The following is a 21136-nucleotide window of genomic DNA, read 5'->3' on the forward strand; positions in this document are numbered from 1 at the left end:
GTTCCTCTCACACCATCTTCCATGTACCCAACACACAGGTCTTCTCAACTCCCCAACCATCAACTGAACATGTCTGCGTTGACAAAAATATGGCGCTACACCGCTCTCGTCATGTTCACCTCCAGCCACCTCAGTTACATACCTCTTGCCCGTTACAGTTCGGCACTGCAACAGCTTCGAGCTACAAAAATAGCCCCATCCCAGCCACTCCGAACATATGTTAATCAGTAATCTGATAGTCTTGTCAACCACCATTTTCGTTTGTGTCAAGATTGTCAAACAATCCCTTCCCTTCAACCCTAAAAGGTAACTTGCCTTTGGTGGCAGGTAATTTCGTGAATCATTATCATCATTATCATACACATGTTAAAAAAAGAAGGAAAACGGCGTTGCGGTAAATCAGATCACTTATGCAGCTAGCTCCAATAAATGAGACTAGGATTACAGTACTGCTGACTGAAAAATCCATAAAATCATATAAATACATTAGATCAAAAACTGAGAAAAACAAAGTTGTAAAGGTTTTTAGAAGGTGTATATTAGGGAGAAAAAATTTACATGAAATACGATAAAATCCTCTATTAATATATAACACTATAATGAGAAACTTAGAAAACACAAAGCAAAGGAAAGTGAAGAAAAAGATATGGCCAGTATAGTAAAATATTAGGTTACGGTGAGGGTATCTGCTATGCTAGGTTAAAGCAAGAATATCTAAAATGCTAGTTAAAGGTGAGAGTGTCTGTTGTGTTAGATAAGAGTATCTGCTATACTAGGTAAAAGCATATGTATCTGCTATGTTAAGTTATGGCGAGAGTATCTGGTGTATTCAGGTGAACCATCAGGTGGAAATCCACCCTGGGAGTGGGTGGATAATGACCATCGTAACGACGAGGTATGGTGTGGCCATGGGCAGAGTGAAAGGGGTTGTTCTACCGCTTGCCACTCTCGTACCAATGGACGCAGCCTAGCCAGAGGCCGACTTCGGCAGTGTCCAACACTACTGTATAGGGAGGTGGATGCCTGGGAAGGTTGTGATGGAAGGTGGTGGGGTTTCATGGGGTGGAAGTGTAGAGTTAAGGGCTGCCAGGGGGGAATGAGGTGAGGAAGGGGGAAGCCAGGATGTGAGGTAAGGTAAGTCAGTACATGAGACCATCAGTAATGGCAGCTTAGCCTCGGGTTCAAAAGTCATAGGTCAAAGGTGCTCTGTTGCCAAAGGTGTTTCACACCACGTTCACATGGCAACTGTGTGAATGGAGCAGCTGGCAGACACAACCACTAATGTGTACATCAAAAACACCACCACTAGTTGTGTAAACCAACAGGGACACAACTAGTACATACACCAGCAGGTCCACATAGTCCGCGACGTACACACTTCAACAGATACACACAGCCACTAATGTATATACACGAGGTACACATTCCGTGTGTACACCAACAGGTATACATAGCATGTATACACCAACAGGTACACACGCATCTGGTGTGCCCTTCAGAAATCTCACACAACCAATGGCTCATTGGGTACAGGTGACATGGGCATCCATATGTACGTGTTTGAAGGTTGACTAAGACGTTCATATTAAGGGTTCATTAAGTGCACAGCAACTCGCCATGTACCTACTTTTCGATAAGTTTCAACAGGAAGTTTGTTTCATCTGACCACTCATGGTATTTGGTTTACTGGTGTTTCTCGAAGGAAACACGGATAAAGATTAACAGGTCTCATCTTGAACCACACATCCAAAAAATGTGTACCTAGTGTACGTACATATAGCTATGCTTCTTAGTATCAGGTGTAAACACAATTAAGGTGCAACAGAAGGGCCATCATACCCACTACTCAGCAACATACGAATCAAGTTGGTATATGGAATGTTGACCTCATATGACCTCAAGTTGAACTCACCTGTAATTGCCCTTACTTTCATTTTAAGAAATATGATTTCGCCATATTTTGGACATCCTTCGTTCAGCTGTTGGGCTCCGTTTGTATGCCTAACGCCGAATTACAGGAAACAAAATATGCGTGGGAACACCATATACACGATTTACACATATTCTTCACAAGGAAATTAATCTTGAGGGAGAATTGCAGCACTTGTGGGAGAATAAAAAAGTGAATGGCGGGAAACGTCGAGGAGAAAGTGTGTCAGCGGGAACACACTCTCCGATTTCCTCCACGCAATCATGACTTGGACTTCGGCGGACACTGCCCTTGCATTTTGTACTTATTTAACATAAAATTCGTATTTTTATTATATCACTTAAAAAAGAGAAGTGATAATGTATAAACTATACAAAAAATGTAGACAAAATACTCTAGAAAAAAATGATCGAAAGCAATTCCGAACACGTTATGGAATGTCTCCTTAAGGTGTATAAGTTCTCGCAGGTGTTTATTTGCTTACAGATCCATTCTCCTTTAATTGTAAGTAGCCAAGTGAAAGTGATGACGCAGCAGCTGGCCGTCTCCTCATTATCTACCAAACGGCGGTGGAAATAGCGGGACGACCAGAACCTTCCCTGACCGCTGCCCGTTTGCTCAACTGACTTATAGCAAATAATTCTAATAATTCAGAAAAAGTCATTCAGAGTTTAAAAAAATATCAAGTGAACACCTAAAATATCTTGAAGTATAGCCATAGCTATAAAAACATTTTTATATATGTATTGTAAGTACGGATCTCTGTTTTGACTGGATAAACAAGTCAAACTCCCGCCTTCCGCTGTATCTTCAGACATCTCGATCTCTTCATCAATTGCCCTGTTACTTATCAAAGACCCCGGAGCAAAGGTCAGAATAAACGTCAAGGAATTTCTTGTGTTGTGTGTGAAAAAAAAGCATGATTCTGTGTAACGCTGCCATTGATAGATTTACGAATATCGTGTTTTTCAAATGGCTCTGTATGCCAAACAAACGCACATTATTATTTACTCATATCTATGTATGTATATAATGTATACATGAATATACATCCTGATTGTTTTTTTCAGGTGCAGGTGATAAGCAAGTAGAGGCTGGATCGAAACATTTATGATTCCGGCCAACAATTCTCAGGCTTTGTTGCACTACTACCTTCTAAATCTGAAGCTTCTAAGCATCGAATCATAAGAGAATTCCTACTACTAGATAACGGTATGTTCACAATGGACAAGTTTCTTTATTTTTCTGGTTTCTGCTATTTGTCAAAGTGCATTTGATGGTTGGGGAATTGTAATATTTAGTTCCTACAGTAATAATGCCATGTAAAAATCTCCCACTGATATGATGGTTGAGATCTATGATGGTTCCCCAGGTGGCTAAGTCAACCCTGCTCCTAGGCATGCTAACTTAGCTAACCCCACCACAAGAGACTCAGCTAGCTTAGCCAACTTCTCCACCATAAGACACTAAACTAACCTACCCAGCCCCGCCACCACACAATAGGCTAACCTATCAAGCCCCGCCATTCGGCACTAGGCTTACCAAGCCAGCCAGCCCCGCCACCAGAAACTATGACCCTTAACCATCCCTGCCAACAGACAGAAAGCCTCGTCACACACAGGCTAACCTAGACAACCGCGTCACAGCTAAGACGAACTTCGATAATTCCGTCATTAGTATGATTTAAGATACAACGTCATATTTTAACCCTTTGGACATGACTACGGTCCTTGGGCATGAATGGCATGACCATTGACCTTATCCTTACAGGTCAGGTCAAAGGCCAGCCCATCATATCCAAGGGTCGTGCTGTCATGTCCGAAGGGTTCGGTGTCGTGTGAGGGGGCCGCCTGGGGTGAGGGAGGAGGGGGAGGGGAAGCCCAGTGGTTGGTGCAGGGGTTTCAACAGCGAGGCTGGCTGAGGTAGCTAACGCCGTCACACACGCCGCATTACGTCGCCCCAACCAGACTGTGACGGCCAGAGATTTCAACGCCGCTCGGCCCGTGATCCGCAGAGGCAAGGAGAAAGGTGCTAAGGGGGAGGGGGGAAATGTAGGGAGGTGGAAGGGGGTCCTAGACGGTGTGGGGAAATGGGAGAGGGGATGTGGTGTGGGGAGGTGAGAGGAGACGGGGTGAGGTGGTGCTGAGAGAGGGTGTGGTGTGGGAAGAACCAGTCAGGTAAGACCCGACCGTGTTAGGTAACTGGTGGCAGGATAAGTGGTCACAGTCTTGTTGCTGTGTGTGTGTGTGCTGGTCAAGACATACACGAGGGTGAACACATGCATGCATGTTCACATGAGCGTGGTGTGGTGTGCCATTGACGATCCGGATGGCGGGGTCACCTCTACAGCTAGCTGCTTGGGAGCCGCCCACATGCCCAAGTGTGGGCGACGTATGGGCGGCCCTCACCAAGGCCAACCCCGCCTCGCACACCCCACCCCAACATCCGGGGAGAGGGGGGGGGAGGGAGTGTGGTGTTTCATTTGTGTTATGGGGAGAGAGTTGTACATTCATCTCTTTACCAAGTACATGTATTACTCCTGGGTATATATACACATACGAACACTAACTTAAGGCAAAGGTGTGTATTTACCTATTTTGTAATAACCTATTTGTGCTACACAAGGAGAGAGTTGTACACTCATTGCGCCCCATCTCTCGAACACTGTCTCAAAACATGAAATTTTTGTATGCTGTCTGCATTAAACATGTCGTCAGTCGTTCTTCGCCATTCGTCCACCACTCTTATACTGTAAAAGTACTTATTTACATCTTTTTTAACAAGTTTTTAGCTAAATTTCATGTTGTGGCTCCATGATGTTATATCCCTACATTTCTCGGAGCTGTTCACTGTTTTAGAAGTCAAAGGTTGTGATCAGGGCACCCCTTACTCCTCTCTTCTAGCCATTTCTTGTAACTAAGCTCTCATAATTCTGGTACCATCTTTGTTGTCCTCCTCTGGACCTTCTCCATCAGCTCTGTGATCATGTGTGTGCGTGGTGGTCGTAAGGTGTTGATGATGTGTCGTACATTCTAGTGTAACAGGTGCAATATATATATATTATGGTGTTACTAGACTCCGATTGCCTGAAGCAAGACCTCGGGTGAGAGGTCACCTTCGGCGAGGTTGTATCAGTATCACTGAACGAATATATATATATATATATATATATATATATATATATATATATATATATATATATATATATATATATATATATGGCAGTGGTTGGTTTTGGTGCTTGAGAGCTTGAGAATGGAAGTGAGGGAATGAGGCGTTTTCTTCGTCTGTTTCTGGCGCTACCTTGCAGTTGCGGGAAACAGCGAATATATATATATATATATATATATATATATATATATATATATATATATATATATATATATATATATAGGACGTACACGGAAAACCTTTATAAGTGCGTGTGTCTGTGTGTTGGGGGAGCGAGGAAGACTAAGCTAAACCCAGACATACAAGGAAAGTCTTTAAGGACGGTGGGCAGCATGTCCGGCTTGGCAACGTGGGCTGTGCCACCCTTCACCTGGCCCCGCTACACACACACACACACACACACACACACACACACACACACATATACACATACACACACACCAGTTTCCAAGTTACAAATAAACGCACATATATTCCCTAATTTTTTTTTTTTTTTTTTATTTTCCAAAAGAAGGAACAGAGAAGAGGTCCAGGTGAGGATATTCCCTCAAAGGCCCAGTCCTCTGTTCTTAACGCTACCTCGCTATCGCGGGAAATAGCGAATAGTATGAAAAAAAAAAAAATATTCCCTAATACACACAGGTACACACGTACCCTCACACACACACACACACACACACACACACACACACACATCCTGTTCGTGAAACAAACATACCCTGATCAGTTTACCCAAGGCCATCACCTCCAGTCGTCCTAGGTATACTGCATAAGCAAACTGGACTCAGAAGCCACTTCGAGAAATACAAAAAGTGTCATCCAAACTTTCAGTGTTGTAGAATATTGTTACGACTAGTGTAGTAGTGTTGTAGAATATTGTTACGACTAGTGTAGTAGTGTTGCAGAATATTGTTACGACTAGTGTAGTAGTGTTGTAGAATATTGTTACGACCAGTGTAGTAGTGTTGTAGAATATTGTTACGACCACTGTAGTAGTGTTGTAAAATATTGTTACGACTAGTGTAGTGGGTGCGTAAGGTCCCTCTGGATCCCATCATTACCATAGGCCATCCCTATGTGCCCCATCATTACCATAGACCGTCCCTCTGTACCCCAACATTACCATGCAACACCATCATAACCTCCACAAGACACAGGTCCTGGCCAGGTACTCCCACCACGAGACTCAGGTCCTGGCCAGGTACCCCCACCACAAGACACAGGTCCTGGCCAGGTACCCCTACCACAACAGTCAAATCCTGGCCAAATATCACCACAACAGAGACAGGTCCTGGCCAGGTACCCCCACCACAAGACACAGGTCCTGGCCAGTTACCACCACCACAACAGAGACACGTCCTGGCCAGGTACCCCCACCACAAAAGTCAGTTCCTGGCCAGGTACCACCACAATAACAGTCAGTTCCTGGCCAGGTACCACCACCATAACAGTCAGTTCCTGGCCAGGTACCTCACCTCCACCAGTCATTTCAGGTCGTTGTCACCCGTGGCACGTCATGAAGCAGGCAGACTTTCTAAAAACCTTGACACGGACGGAGTCGAGTTTCTACCGTGGCTCCTCAGTCATTCACCACCTCATACCATGTTTTCCTTGAATGTTGTTCCCTCCTTTTAATTTCTGTGACGAGTGACAGTCGCAGATTAAAACTATACAGGCTTTGAGAAAGGGTATGCAAGACTCCGTTTGAGAAAACGAGGAAAGAGCATTGCAAAACGGAGAAAAAGAGGAATGTAGATAAGGCTGTAAAAGACTGACAGACAGAGACAGACTAGAGAAGCAACAAAGACAAAGAAAGGGGCACCCAGAGACGTTACAGGTTCCCCCCCCTACCTTCACCCACCCCCCCCCCAACCCCCCCCCCCCCCCCCCAAACCTCGACAGCTCTCGCCCGAGCGGGAACTTTCTCCCGGGAAAACAAGAGCCAAGTGTTTTTCTTCCTCCGTTGGCTTTCTCTCTCCCTCAATGTTGAGAGAGACTGGGGGTGTACTTCTCGCTTAGCCAAACCTAGGCTAAGCTAAAGAAACCGTCATCTCTTCTCTCACTGTAATTTATTGTAGACAAAGACCAAACCAACATTTCGTAGAATCTCTGAACTTTAGACGCTTACTTCATTAACATTCAGTAGAAATATTGTGGGAGAACAGCAGTGTTATGCTTCCACATTCTAGCGAGGCAGAACTGTTGACATTTTAGGAAATTTTTAAATCTAAGGAATTTTGTACTTTTACGAAAATTTAAAGTTTCAAAAATTTAGTAAGCTTTATGTGCTTTTTCACACGTTGCAATTTTGTATGAAGAAAAAAAGGAATAGGTTTTATGATAGTCTAAGCTGTTCCTGGTGCCCGTCGCCAGGCTCGAGGAAACCCCTGCATGGAGAGTAATACAACCAAACATGACATGCAAATAACGGGAAGAGGGGTGGGGGCAAGATATACTGAGGGGGGGAGAGGAGGTGAGTTGTGGGGCCCAGTGAAGGACTTGATCACCAGGTGTGACTCAACCCAGCCCGCCCACACCACCAACTTGGCTCTCACTAGTCTACCACCGACCATCATAATGATCTATCAACGCCGCCACCACCACCATTGCTTCCAGTATATATACCCTAGGCTTCATATGGCGGTACAACATCAGGATGAAACGAAGCTATCGAATCACATGGCGTACATAAGAGTGTGATAGATCTGATGACAGGAGATGCTTCAAATATCTGGGGATGACCATCTGGGATGACCTCACTTCTGCTGGACATAACAAAAGAACAATCGACTCTGTGAAGATAAGATTGGTAGGGGGGGGGGGGGGGATTGAGAACTTTCAGAATGAGAGAAGATAAGCGATGACTGTCCAAAGCACCCGTCTCTCCGGCCGGCCACAAGGAGAAAATACTAGAAGGCTCTGTATCTCATCTGCATAGAGATAATACATTGTTATAATGGCAATCAAGATAGAATGTTGCAAATGACATCCACGGAGAAAGAGAGATGCCACAAGTAACATTATGAATATAACACAGATGTCGGGGACTCACGACTGTCCCACTCACAAAAGATATTTGAAACCGCTGGAATTCAAAAAATGAAAATTTAAAAAAAATTGGCTAACTTTCTCGAAAGTGTAGCAGACCAAATGGATGTTAAAGATAAAAGAGCACCTCTGCAGGCAAAAAACAGCCTAGCCAGAGACATCTACAACAACAAACAGCAAAGCAAACCAAGCTCTCTACAGAAAGTTGGCAGCACGCGGAGCTGCAGGGGTAGAAAACCGCTCTTGCAGCCGAGGTCAGGCTTAAGATGTAAGATGATGTTAAACCTTTCCTGAAGTCCTTGGATACCAGTACATTTCCTAAATGTCTTTGTTGTGTGTTCAGGAAGGAAAGGGGGGGACTTGGGTGTCGACATATTACCTATCTTGTCGTCAGCTCCAAAAGGACTGAAACGAGACAAACTTGTTTAACTCAGTTTTTTTTTTTTTTTCTATACCGAGAAGCATGACACGAGCAAAACATGCCCCAATCATGGCCATCTCGGGTGTAAGAAAAAAGCATGCGGTTAAAAAATTACTTAGAAATGGTGGAGAAAGTCCGGAGAATGGCAACAAACATGGCACCAGAATCGAGAGCCAAGTTACGTAGAGGCGAGAGGCCCTTTCTCTACCATGGAAGAGGGAAGAGGTACGGGTGACTTGATCACGTCCGTCAATTTTCTTCACCAAGTCTGTCGCTGCCCACGGTGACTAGTTCAAAAGGCACAGTAACAGAGCAATGACAAAATTTTAAATGCTGACATTATACAGTTTTAAAATGTGCGATAAAGTTCAAGCGATATGGCCCAGGAGTGTAGTCCCCCAACCCCCACCCCCACTTCCGTACTGTACAAACAGGTGATTACAAAGCCTTGTTTGTAATGCTACTAGAAACAGCGGTGTGTACTTCAGGTTACGTAGTACACCCAGTCTCCCTGTAATACACGGAAAATGCAAAGTAAGACTGCTATTTGGAGGCATCATCTACACAGTCGCTACAGACCTGGTGTGTGTATGCAAGGCAGTTTTAAAGTACTGGCATCCCTAACTTTAAGGGTGTTCTAAAAACGCTGGTGTCTCTAAGGGTGTTTTAAATATGTGATAGCTTTAATGGTTTTAAAGTGTTGGGTATGTTTGAGGGGTGGTCGAAAGAGCTGGTATCTGTATATGAGTACACTATAGAAACGCCACTGAGCAGGTGTACAGCCAACCTGTTACCTAGTAAGTCTCATTAAGGTATCAGATGTTGGAGGTTCAGGATGTACGAGGGGGAGGGGTGGTTGTATGGTGGCCAGGGGCGGTTTGCAGGTGGTATATGATGGCTAGGGATCAATATAACGAGAGAAGTCAGGTAAGATTCAGTCAAGAAATTTGATGTCATGTTAGTACTCTCGCAGTAAATTCAAGTTTGCAGTACATACAGAGTTATTGCAAGTTGTGTTCTTCTGTTTGGTTTTGAAGACATGACAATACATCGCACTCTTTTTTGGTAACGCTTTCTCGTTCTCATACATAATAAATTTTCGTATAACGAAAAAAAATATCAAAGGGGGAAAAAATTGAGATGGGGAAGGGGGGGAAGGGGTTACTTCCTGTCTTCGTCACCCCCTCCCCCTTGCCAATGAGGTGCGTCTTGCCACTCATATTTTCTCCGTAGCAGAGCGTTTGAATAGGTGTACCCTCCCAATACCCGTGTAAATTCATGCGGTGGTTAATTATTTATGGTGTGTGAGGAGGAGGAGGGGGGCGGGGGGGAGTGGAGGGAGGGGGGACAGGAAGGGTGGTAACTTTACTGTCGTGTGTTTAATTAGGTCCGAGGTTGTAGGGCTGAATACGTGGTGTGAAAGTAGTCACTCTGTAGTGTGAGGGAGGAAGGAGCCAGTGGGCCGTCTTCCCTAACGGTCAAAACATTTCGAAAGTTAAAATTTTTTAAAGTGAATTACATCCCCCTTGTCTAACAAAGTACTGTTAGACACTGCAAACCAATGTACTGAAATCTGGATTAAAAAATGAATAGCAATTCCGCAAGTTTCACTCAAGGAAAATTGAGTAGTAGAGCCGCGACGGAAAGAGCACACCGCATCTACGGTCGTCACTTACCGGAGGTGGCGACTCCGTGTAGGCCTCGGAGGGCGCGTAGGTCGGCGGGAGCGACACAGTGTCAGCCGGTACATCTCCCTTTTCTGCCATGATGATAAAAGCTTAAAAAAAAAAAATACACAGGTGGTGAAACTATATGACCGAGTGGACCTGTCGCTTTGGAGTTCACAGAGAAACTCCCCGCATTGTTCAGGACCGGCCGAGTTTTAAAACCTTGGCGCGTCGGTGGAGAGATGCTACGTTCGTCATTATTGGGAGCCGATCTCACTCGCCCGAAAATATTCTACATCACAATTATATACCAGTAGTGGTCGAATAATGGTGCAGCATTAAGTATATGGTTAAGAAATAATACGTTACTGAAGAACAAATGAGAACTTCAAAATCTAACTGGCACCTCCCTCACAGCTCCGCCACTTCCCGCCATCTTAATCGGCAGAGACAACACACTTTCCAATGGTGTCACTTTTATTTGTATTTCAGTTGCAGGAGTATGGTGGATGCGTCTGTACGGGGGCGTTACTTCCCTATTGTCAGTCAGTGAGCTTATCATACATGAAATATAAGAGGCAGGCGGAAGAATATGCGGGACCAGGCCACACCCTCGACATGAGACGGGGCCCAGGGCTCAAGGCGACCACGGTGTCTCAGCGATTGGGAATAAGATTTACATTACATGAGTAGGATTTTCTCAGTTGAAGAAATACTTGATCGACTTACAACTTCCTGTCACATGTTTTTAAAACCTTTGAGAAAAGTTTTGTCCGGTACAATCCTCTTTTATACACACCTCACGGAAAATTGTCCGTCACGATCTTACTGGACAAATCTAGAGAGCGGCTCAACTCAGGAGGAACCTCATCATTTATGTTATGGTCACCACAATACTCAGTCATGCAGACAGCACGGGAAAAGTGTTGCCGCATATGAACGTCTTGGGCACGTTTCGGGCGATGTCTTTTTTTTTACATCACAATCCTCTTAGATACGGTTAATATAGTCAAGCATTATTCCCTTAAACACGTAAGGAAAATTTTAATCCGGCACGATCCTCTTAGACAGTTACAGGGAGAGTAAACAAAACGATTCTCTTTAGACACTTCTAGAGAAAGTACTGACTAGCAAGATCCTCATAGACGCGTCTAAGTAGTAATTAAGAAGATCCTCTGAAATATCCAGGAGAGGTGATAACACAATCCTCTCAGACACTTCGAGGGAATGTATGATCTACCAGTATCCTATCAGACACTTCTAGGAAAGGTGTTAAGAGCCGATCTTCGTAGACAGCAACAAGGAAAAATTTTCGGCCAGGGCGACCCTCGTAGACAATTGTAGGGAATAGTTATGACCGGCGCGGTGCTCCTCTCATCCACGGAAAAGTTTTCCCTTCAGCCGGCCCCCTTCACCCAGGAGGGCCGCTGCGTCACGCTCGCTGGCGCGCCGGCTTCCAACACTGGCATCCCATCACGAAGTTAAATAAACAGATGTCAGGAGAACCTTTAACAAGAACCCTACCCAAGTATTTATTATTAGTAAAGAAAGGTAATTGAAGAAGACGGAAAGGTATTTCGACTGACATCAGTGACATGAGCTTTTCCTTACGAGACATTGCCTCCGTTGAACATTTCAGACCCATCCCTACAAACACGTTTATATAAAATCCTGAAACTGATTCGTTGGGTCGATTATTTGACTGGACTGGTCTGTCAGGTTATGAAGGCAAGATTTGCATTCCACATGTTTGCCGTTCGTTGGATATGCATGGAGTGTGATTTCTATTGTAAGTGACTCGTCAGTGTGCAGACTTAAGAGTTTAATGTTATTGATATGTTCCACTCTACATCCAACAAAAGAAACCAGCGTCAGGTCATGGAACTACTGGCTCTCTATGAATGAAAAGGATTGTGAAATCTTAAGGTGATGGACCAGGAGTGACGTTGTGTTTATCTTTGGACTAACGTGAGGCGGAATCACAGATAATTATGTCGCAGAAAAAGACTTAGCTCCGGTTGTTATGAGAATTTTCTTTTCTTTTCACGTCATTTATGTACACAAGAGAAAGCAAGGGGGTCGTCTACTATGGATCCCTGAGATACGCTGGCCTTCAAGGCTCCCCTGTAAGGCTACCAAAAGACCACCCTAGCCTTAGTTCACTGCACGCATTCAAAACAGGTGACCCGGCAGCCTTAAATGATTACGATTGTACCTCAGGAGCAGAGCAAGGATGCAAGGATGGACGCTTGTCAACCACGTAAAGTACAGCAGCAAGCAAGAGTTCCGTCAGTGCCCTTGGATGTTGGTGTCTAGAAAACAGGAAAATCTTAGCGTACGAAAACAAGATAAAAACATTACGTCATTCGTATCAGTCTCCCTTTTGTCTCTTCTCTGCCAAACATATATCATGTAAATCTAATGTATGATTGGTGTACACTAAAGAATTTGACGCGACAGAAAAAAAAAAAAACGGGTGCATTTGCCACGTAGCATTTTGAAACCGCAAAGTTTTGTTACTGGGTCCGCGAACACTATATGTCAGCGTGTAAAAACGAGAATTAATGTCCTTTCCACCCAGCGTTGCGTCAGGTGGGTTCAACGGGGCCGCTTTTACCGCTCTATTACTCGTGACATTTCCACCTGACGGTTATACTTCTCGTCAGTGGATTGGTTTCATTAGACAGCATTAAACTATTCTAAAGTTTCATGTCATCGGCGGAGTGTGTGGCGCAGGTAAGGTAGATGGATGGCCTAATCTTCGTTATAAGCCCTGCGAACGCAGTCAAAAATTGATGAGGGTTTTTGATATGAATCTCTCGTATATCAAAGTAGAGGAACGTATTTATGTACTATTCCTCCCACGAGTGTGACGTAGGATTATACGTATGCAGGAAAAGCTGTCCTGTCAACAAGGCGGAATTATTGTAATTTCATAGATTTCCCTCGTTTCATTTGAACATAGACATGATTCACTACACAGTCGTGTCGTTTTTACATTGATATGACGGTCATGAAATGCATCCTCCCATCACAGGTCATAGTTCAACGCCCCAGAGCTAACTCACAGCGACAACACATTGAAAGTTTTTGAGTCACACACACTTACTTTTCGTGTAGAAGTCACAGCTCACTTATTTAAATCAAGCTTCCATAGATTCACTTATTTTTCTTTTAGAAGGTGTAGCCTACTCATGTATTAGAGTTAAGCCTTCAAGAAATGTTAAAGTTTTCAAATTTCGTTTTCCTATGTATATTGAATCCCCTTTTTCATGTGTTTCTGGGGGGATGTAATGTTCTTTTACAAATTTTTCAGTTTTCATTTCATGAATTCAAACAAAGATCGACGATTGAAAAGTATCTTGAATGATTATGATAAATTAGATCGTCAAATCAGTCTTACCGATTTGCTTTTCACCATCGTGGCATCCATTGTTAAGCTAAATGTCTTTTAAGATCTATAGAAATCAAGTCGTGCTCTTACTGAAAGATTGCCTCTTTGGCGATACCGTCGCCAGGTGTCGCTACCAACCATGCTCTTTAAGAGGTGAGTTTATGCTGTCTGCATGATATTAGTCGCGCTTGGATGCTTATCATATGCTTATCAAGTAGGGGGGGGGGTCACATCATCAGAATGGTTTCATGAGGTAGTTGGAGGTGGTGGGTTGCAAGACGCATCTCATAAGCTTCAGGACGTAGGTAGGGACGCAGTTGACGATTGAATAGTCGTTGTACAAGCTGGGTCTAACAGCGTGGCAGGGGAATGTTCTGAAAGTGATGCTTGACAGACGTGTAACACTAATCATAAAGGTTTAAAGAAACAGAAACATCGAAACAGTGAGTCTTCCTTCCATGTCCTGTGTAGGAAGTGAAGGACATTCGTGACATCATAGAGCGCATCTGCCAATCAGAAGGAGGTTACGTTTTCGACGAAGTCGTTGGTTAAGCAGGATACTTAAGTATGCATGCCCTAGGGAATCATGTGTGAGTTGGGTCGGGTGTGGCTGTATCGGCTGGGGTAGGGGCGGACGCTGTGATCCTTAGGGAGTAAGGAATCTGACCTCACAGGCTTACTTCTCTCTCCACGTACTGTCTGTGTGTTTTACACCAGCGGCAGAAGTATTAACATCAAACGCTATGATTCGACACCGTATGCTCCGTTAGGAAAGCCAGATATCACAATAATATCAGATGCTCTGTTAGGAAAGCCAGATATTACAGCGATATCAGGGAACGAGATAAATTCTGCAAAAAAAAAAAAGCACTCACTGTTGGAGTCAGCAATCACTGGTTATATCGGTTTAAGACAAGCTCACAAATCATATGGTGTTATGCTGTTGTACGTTCATGTCGTTCTGCACGCAACCACAATCAGAAAATTGCACCGCGATGCATACAGTTCACCGTGTGTTGACTCAGAAAATATAAGAAAATGTAAGGAACTTAATCAGTACTTGTGTGGTCGGCGAAGAGCTGGGAAACAGCGGTCACAATATTTTCAGATTCGCAGTAAACTGCCGCACGGTCGAATATCAAAGAAAACGATCATTATTGTACCCAATTTAAGATTAGCTGACTCCGATAGATTGCGACGAGACTCGGGTAAAGTGGATCAGACTGTTGAACGTGGGCACAATGGAAAAGATATGGAGTTACTCAGAATAATACAGTACTTGACCCTTGAAATAATCAATGTCCCTAGAAAGGCGAAAAGATGTGAGAGGAAGAGTTAGACAGTTAATGGAGAATGTCAAGTCTGATATCGGTCATACTAGGTAACTAGGTTTACGTTACGAGAAATTGTTAGATGAAAAAGAGATATTGGGGAAATAATTCCATCACATTGTACTTGAGACGAGAAGTCTGAGCGGTAAACAGGAGAGGAAGGATCCAGTCTCAAGATATCATCTGTGTCTGGGACGTATTTCCGGCACCTTTTCATACCTTTCACTTCCTCTCACCTTCTCATAGTTATGCCGTAATTCCTCCCGCTAACCTTTGTGTGCTGTACGCTGATCGTCGGTGACATGATGTTATATAAGCTCCCGGTCACTAGTTTTTTTACTTGAAGCTTCTATGTATTATTGTCCTATTGTCAGTAGGAAGTAGTGGGTCTCAGACTCGACCGGCAAAGTTCAGAACCACAGGTTGGCACTTAAGGCAGCCGGAACAATAGGGGTGCCTGTACACAGTGTTGTCACGCTTTCTGAAAGCCTTCAAGTTCACTGGAACAGATTGTCACATTAGACTAAGCCTAACGTACCCTCAGGCTCACCAGTAGTATCTGTTCTACATCCTGTAAGACCTGTGAAGAAGATGAGGCGCACTGTTTACAGCTGGCGATGACAGGAAATGAGAACTCTTGTATAACATGATCCTCGTCTAAATGTTTCGACCTCAGCCTTTGATGATGATTTCAGAGAGATCTGTGTACGCTGCCGGAACATGGATCAGTCATGTGACTTGTCAGACTCTTAAAAGCTGTAGCTCAAATCGTTCGTACTTGAATAGCCTCATTATCAACAAATACCCTAACACAGACGATGTTGGTGTCAGCGACTTCATTCCACACAGCTTAGCAAACCACGCACTGTAGATGAACTCATACATGGTAAAGCATATCGGCAAATGATAGCATTAACTTTTTAGCGAGGAAATGTAAGATGCGTTAAGAAATACCGTTCATAGCCTTCTTGTCTTATCTCTCTTCAAAACGGTGAGACAGTTAGCGCTTTGGCATGTTACCACGACATAGGAACTGTAGATACACGAAAGACTCAAGTACACACCTGCACTACTGATAGCAGTCAGTTCTCATCGATGAGAGAACCATGTATAGCTGTGTTCTCCCATCCGTGACAGCCATTTGGTTCTGAGTCGGTTTAAGTGAATACACAAAGTAGAATTTGTATACATCTTTGTGTATATTTTCATATATCCATAGACACATAAGCAGTAAAGGAAGGGGGTAGAGTTGAGAGTGTACGTGGAATTTCTCTTAATAACTTGTTGTGTGAAAGTGTAAGGTGTTGTGGTGAAAGGGAGACTCCGCAGTCTCGCTGGTGTGAGTATGATGAAGAGAAATGTTCCGTGGTAAGATGGAGACGTGAGGAGCAGTCATGGGCTTCGTCGCTCGCAATCTTAGTACCATACTGAGAAGAAAATTGTGTTGCTGCTCGCTTCAAGGACCGAAGCGAAATCAGAACAACGTGGGTCCAAAGGTGGAGATTTGGTTATATGTTTCCTGTGATTCTTACCCCTGCAGTTTGTCAGTGCGAGCCTCTAACACACACACACACACACACACACACACACACACCCACACCCACCCACCACAGGCTTCCTTGGTGTAGTGGTTAGGCTAAGTGACCACGTGTCAGCATGGGCTAACCCGGGGTCGGAACCACAAGGGTTTGAATTCCCGGGATGGCTGGCGACCTACAACCCAACCCAGGTATTTACCCCCCCGTCGGGGCTGGTCGATAAATGGGTACCTGACTTAGGCTAGGATGTGTACGTGCATACATACATAGGAGGCCAAACACTGTACATGTATATATATGGTTAAGAAACTGGGCACACGAGTGTACAACTCTCTCTCAGACACACAAACAGGAATCACACATATACAGACGTATATGGCCTATTCAGACAGTACATGATGGGAAGGATCACTATGACAAAGAAGTGCACAGTAGTGTTGATAATATATAATCCTCCCAAGAATTTCAGCGATCCAAACCAAATATACGTTAACAATAACAACGAACAATCTAGATGGTACGTCTCAGAGACGGTGGAGTACTCATAATGGGGGGTAGGGGGGATTTTTGGTATAAGGAGGATTTAGATTCTCATGTTGACAGGGAATCATGAAAATCAAAAGTTCCTAGAGTGTGTGCGGGAGAATTTCCCTTACCAGCGTGTCAGGGAACTTACTTGGATAAGGAGGACAGATACACTATCATTCCTAGATCTGATCTCATGATCTGCTAGCATGGATATTGAAAATATCTTGTATGACACACCAACTGGAGAGATCATGTAATGCTTAAGTTTGAACAGCTGGTAAACGAGGGAGTTATATGAACGGAAATGGAACAGCACGACTTGAAGAGGAGATATGATTGTGGAAATTCCACACAAAAGTTACTAAATTCTATGGCAACATAAACTGGGAAATTGAGTTCACTACCAGGGAACCAGGGTTGTTGAGAAAGCTTTTGTAAGATTTACAGTGAAGGAGTGGGAACATGTGTACCTCTAGCCTCAAGTACAGAGGGAAGGTTGAGAAAGTGGGAAGAATGGTTTAATAAAAGATGTAAAAAAGCAAGGGAGCTTCGAGATAAGCAGTGGCGTAGATACAGACCTTACAGCCAGCCAGCTTATGGAGAATGCAACTAGAAGAGAACAAGGACGAATATAGCAGGGTTAAAATGAGAAATGAAAATATGGTGGAAATCCAGAACTTAGCATGAATTCGTCAGGAGTAGATTGTTAGTTAAAGACCAACTTATCAGGCTAAGTGATTCAAAAGGAAGAGTACTGAGAGACGACGTAAGGAATTGAAATGATTTGAAAAGTGTTTTCACAGTGAAAGATATAGCCTCAACATTAGTTGGGATGGGGAAGAGGTTTTAGAAGAGATTAGGATATCTGTAAATAAAATTAAGAAAATACTAAAGGGTCTTAACATTCTCTCTCTCTCTCTCTCTCTCTCTCTCTCTCTCTCTCTCTATATATATATATATATATATATATATATATATATATATATATATATATATATATATATATATATATATGTGTGTGTGTGTGTGTGTGTGTGTGTGTTTTATCTATAACTACCCAAGGACTCCTTTCTGTGTAAAAGTTCTGGTGTTACCCAGGAACATTCTTAAGAAGCTGCTACAGCTCTAAGGCTGCTCTACTTCTAGTAGCAGGGAAATGATGAACTACTGTGAAGTTCATTGATTCCCAGCTATACAGCCTGGGTAAAAATGACTTTACGCTCGCGGACTAACCTAACATAGACGAAGTTCGTTGTCGCCCGCGGTCACACAAGTCATCATGTGACTCAGTGGCTTGCCCAATATAAAGTGCTTTACCTTCTAGCTAATGTTGGGGGCACACACGTTGCCAGTTCTCACGAAGAGAAATCAAAGTAAAATGTTGAGAAGAGAGAGAAGGAAAATCATCACTGTGGAACGGGACAAGCGGGTTGAATTTTGAGGTCAGTCTGAGAGTTGATAAGTCGTATTGCGTGAAACTTGATTTTGTCGAGTAAGATATACGTCTTTCACATGTGAGAGAAGCACTCCGTGCAAGGACAAATTAATCCGTATAATCGGAGCAACTGTCCAGAAGCGAAAACTTCAGCAACTGGCATTTCATGGAGGTTTTTTTCCATGAGGCTTCCGAACTAGATTAGACGTTACAGTAAGACCATTTATAATTATGTTTATCTTGTTGAGTGATGGACTCGCGCAGCCATTGTGACGGAATGTAGAATGTGAAATAAGAAATTGGGTTTAATAGGCATTTCATTGTGACTTCCCTTAAAAAAAATCCTGTGTAGATCTGAGCTTTATACAGGCAGTTCTGACGAGACAAGAAATAAATCGTGCAAGAGATGAAGCAGATTTGAAGGAAATGGGGGAATGCTGTGTCGGTGCACAGCCAATCCAGCTGTTCATCCTTCCGTAGGGGTTGGTCGATTAAATGGGGTACCTGCCATGGGCTAGGCTTATATATATATATATATATATATATATATATATATATATATATATATATATATATATATATATGGCGAATAGTTTAAAAGAAAGAAAGAAAAAGAATAAATATATATTTATAGTTCAGAAGAAGGTTGTTGTCCCTTAGAGATGTGCATTCATGAATTTCACAGCATTATGATTAAGGATAGAAATGTTTTACCTTGTATAAAGGTGGAGGCATAACTGTTTCCAGCAATGCAGTTCAAGATAGAATCATTACCTTGAACGCAGATGCAGGCGTAACTATTACTCATACTGGTTCAAAATAGAATTCTTGTTTTGTATATGTATTTAGGCATAACTGATGCTGAGAACCATACTTAAAGATAGAATTATTGTCCCTTAAAAAGTTGCAGGCAGAATTGTGTGGAATGGTACCTAATATGGTACAAAGGTGCAGGCAGTGTTGTTTTACCCAACAATATAACATAAATCCCCTATCCCTGGGGATAGGGGATTAAGAATACTTCCCACGTATTCCCTGCGTGTCGTAGAATGCGACTAAAAGGGGAGGGAGCGGGAGGCTGGAAATCCTCCCCTCTCGTTTTTTTTTTTTATTTTCCAAAAGAAGGAACAGAGGGGGGCCAGGTGAGGATATTCCACAAAGGCCCAGTCCTCTGTTCTTAACGCTACCTCGCTAACGCGGGAAATGGCGAATAGTTTAAAAGAAAAAGAAAAAAAAAAAAAAAAAATATATATATATATATATATATATATATATATATATATATATATATATATATAGCTTTGATAAAGAAGCCTGGATTAGGGCATTCAGTAGCCCTTGACACCTCACTTAACATAAAGGGGGGAAGGGGACAGAACATTACTGCTATAAACATTCACTAGTACAAGTTCCAAGGTTCCCAATATTTGCAAGATGTTTATTATTTGAGTATTTAAGTATCAAATAAAAATCCGGACATCAAGGTTCATAAATTGCAGCATCCTGTATTCCTTTCGAGCCGAGTAGACATTAACTGTACTATATTTTGATATCTTTGCACATGTAGTTTTTCTACATCAAGACTAAGTAAAATGATTTCAAGTCATTTTGTAATAACATTAACGTCATACTTTAAAGTTTTCCTCATTAATGTGTTTTGCTACAATTCGGTGACGTTGACAGCTGATATAGTTTTCAGATTTTCATGCGTTCTCAAGGAAGATTTAGTTACAGGGAGTAATTTCTCTAAGAATTTTGTATTCTTGGCATATTTTTTTAAAGCTTTTGAACCCCCTTAAAGGAATGGTTATGATGAAATGAGTTTGGTGGTGATTATTGAAGGTATTTTATCTGTAGTGAGACAATAGTATTGCCAAGTGTGAATGAACAATTGCTGGTTCGGAGTGCAAGCGTTCACCAACAAGTGATGAAAACAAACCCGTCTTAAATTATATATACTCAGATTTATATGTTTCTTGAAGGGAATACGTGAAGTTGTCAATGCTATGAGGTCAGTATTACACACGTAGTACTTTGCATTATTTTGATTTGGTTTAGAATTATCATTGTCTTCGTAAGGCTATGACTCTCACGTAGTCACAATGACAATCGGGTGAATTGCCCCGTTTATCTGTATTTTCATTTACTACCATGTAGTGAAGTATTTTGTAGTAATGTAAAGTGATTTTCGATGGCTGCTTTTGCCTGTTCATATTTTGGCTAATTATTATGTTCCTTGGTAAGGTCTTTCAGGTTCGAACTCAAAGACAAATCCTCCATCAAAGATTTACTCACGTTATCTCATTTGGTAAATTACCAGATTAGCAACACATTGTATAGCTTTTAACATTTAGTGAGTTTGTTCTTCAGTGTTTGTGTGGTGGTTAGAGAATACTTCAAGAGTTATGGAGCATGTGTTGGAACACTGTGATATATTCCACATTTGATAAGGTTGTAGTAGTGAAGGTTATGCATACTAAGGAAAGCATGGGATTGATTTGCGTACAAGTACGTAAGACACCTTCAAAAAACAATAAAATTGAAAGTAGCTTCATTTAACCTCTCCTTGCAGCTGAGATGTAATGATATACTGACATTACATTGGTAGGTAAAATTTTGGTTTTGCTCTTAATCAATTAGGTTTAGGAAGTGGCTACTTATGTGACAGGTATT

General features: G+C 42.6%; 2 protein-coding genes across 7 annotated transcripts in view; one reads left to right on the top strand and one right to left on the bottom strand.

Annotated features, from left to right (window-relative positions):
• Positions 1-10432, bottom strand: part of LOC139746532 (uncharacterized) — a 32422-nt gene extending 21990 nt beyond the window's left edge. The window contains exon 1 of the mRNA XM_071657856.1: positions 10247-10432. Within this exon, the coding sequence (XP_071513957.1) occupies positions 10247-10336 (90 nt within the window). The 5' untranslated portion in view covers positions 10337-10432. The remainder of the gene's footprint in view (positions 1-10246) is intronic.
• Positions 3008-21136, top strand: part of LOC139746535 (protein unc-50 homolog) — a 45958-nt gene continuing 27829 nt past the window's right edge. For 2 of the 6 annotated variants that reach the window (XM_071657863.1, XM_071657864.1), the window contains exon 1: positions 20305-20474. In XM_071657863.1, the coding sequence (XP_071513964.1) occupies positions 20470-20474 (5 nt within the window). In that variant the 5' untranslated portion in view covers positions 20305-20469. Of the gene's footprint in view, positions 3143-20136; positions 20201-20304; positions 20475-20550; positions 20577-21136 lie in introns of those variants that run through there. The other 4 variants (XM_071657865.1, XM_071657860.1, XM_071657861.1 and 1 more) reach the window with 4 other exon arrangements.

Source organism: Panulirus ornatus, chromosome 65, assembly GCF_036320965.1.
Source record: "Panulirus ornatus isolate Po-2019 chromosome 65, ASM3632096v1, whole genome shotgun sequence".
Lineage (NCBI taxonomy): Eukaryota > Metazoa > Arthropoda > Malacostraca > Decapoda > Palinuridae > Panulirus > Panulirus ornatus.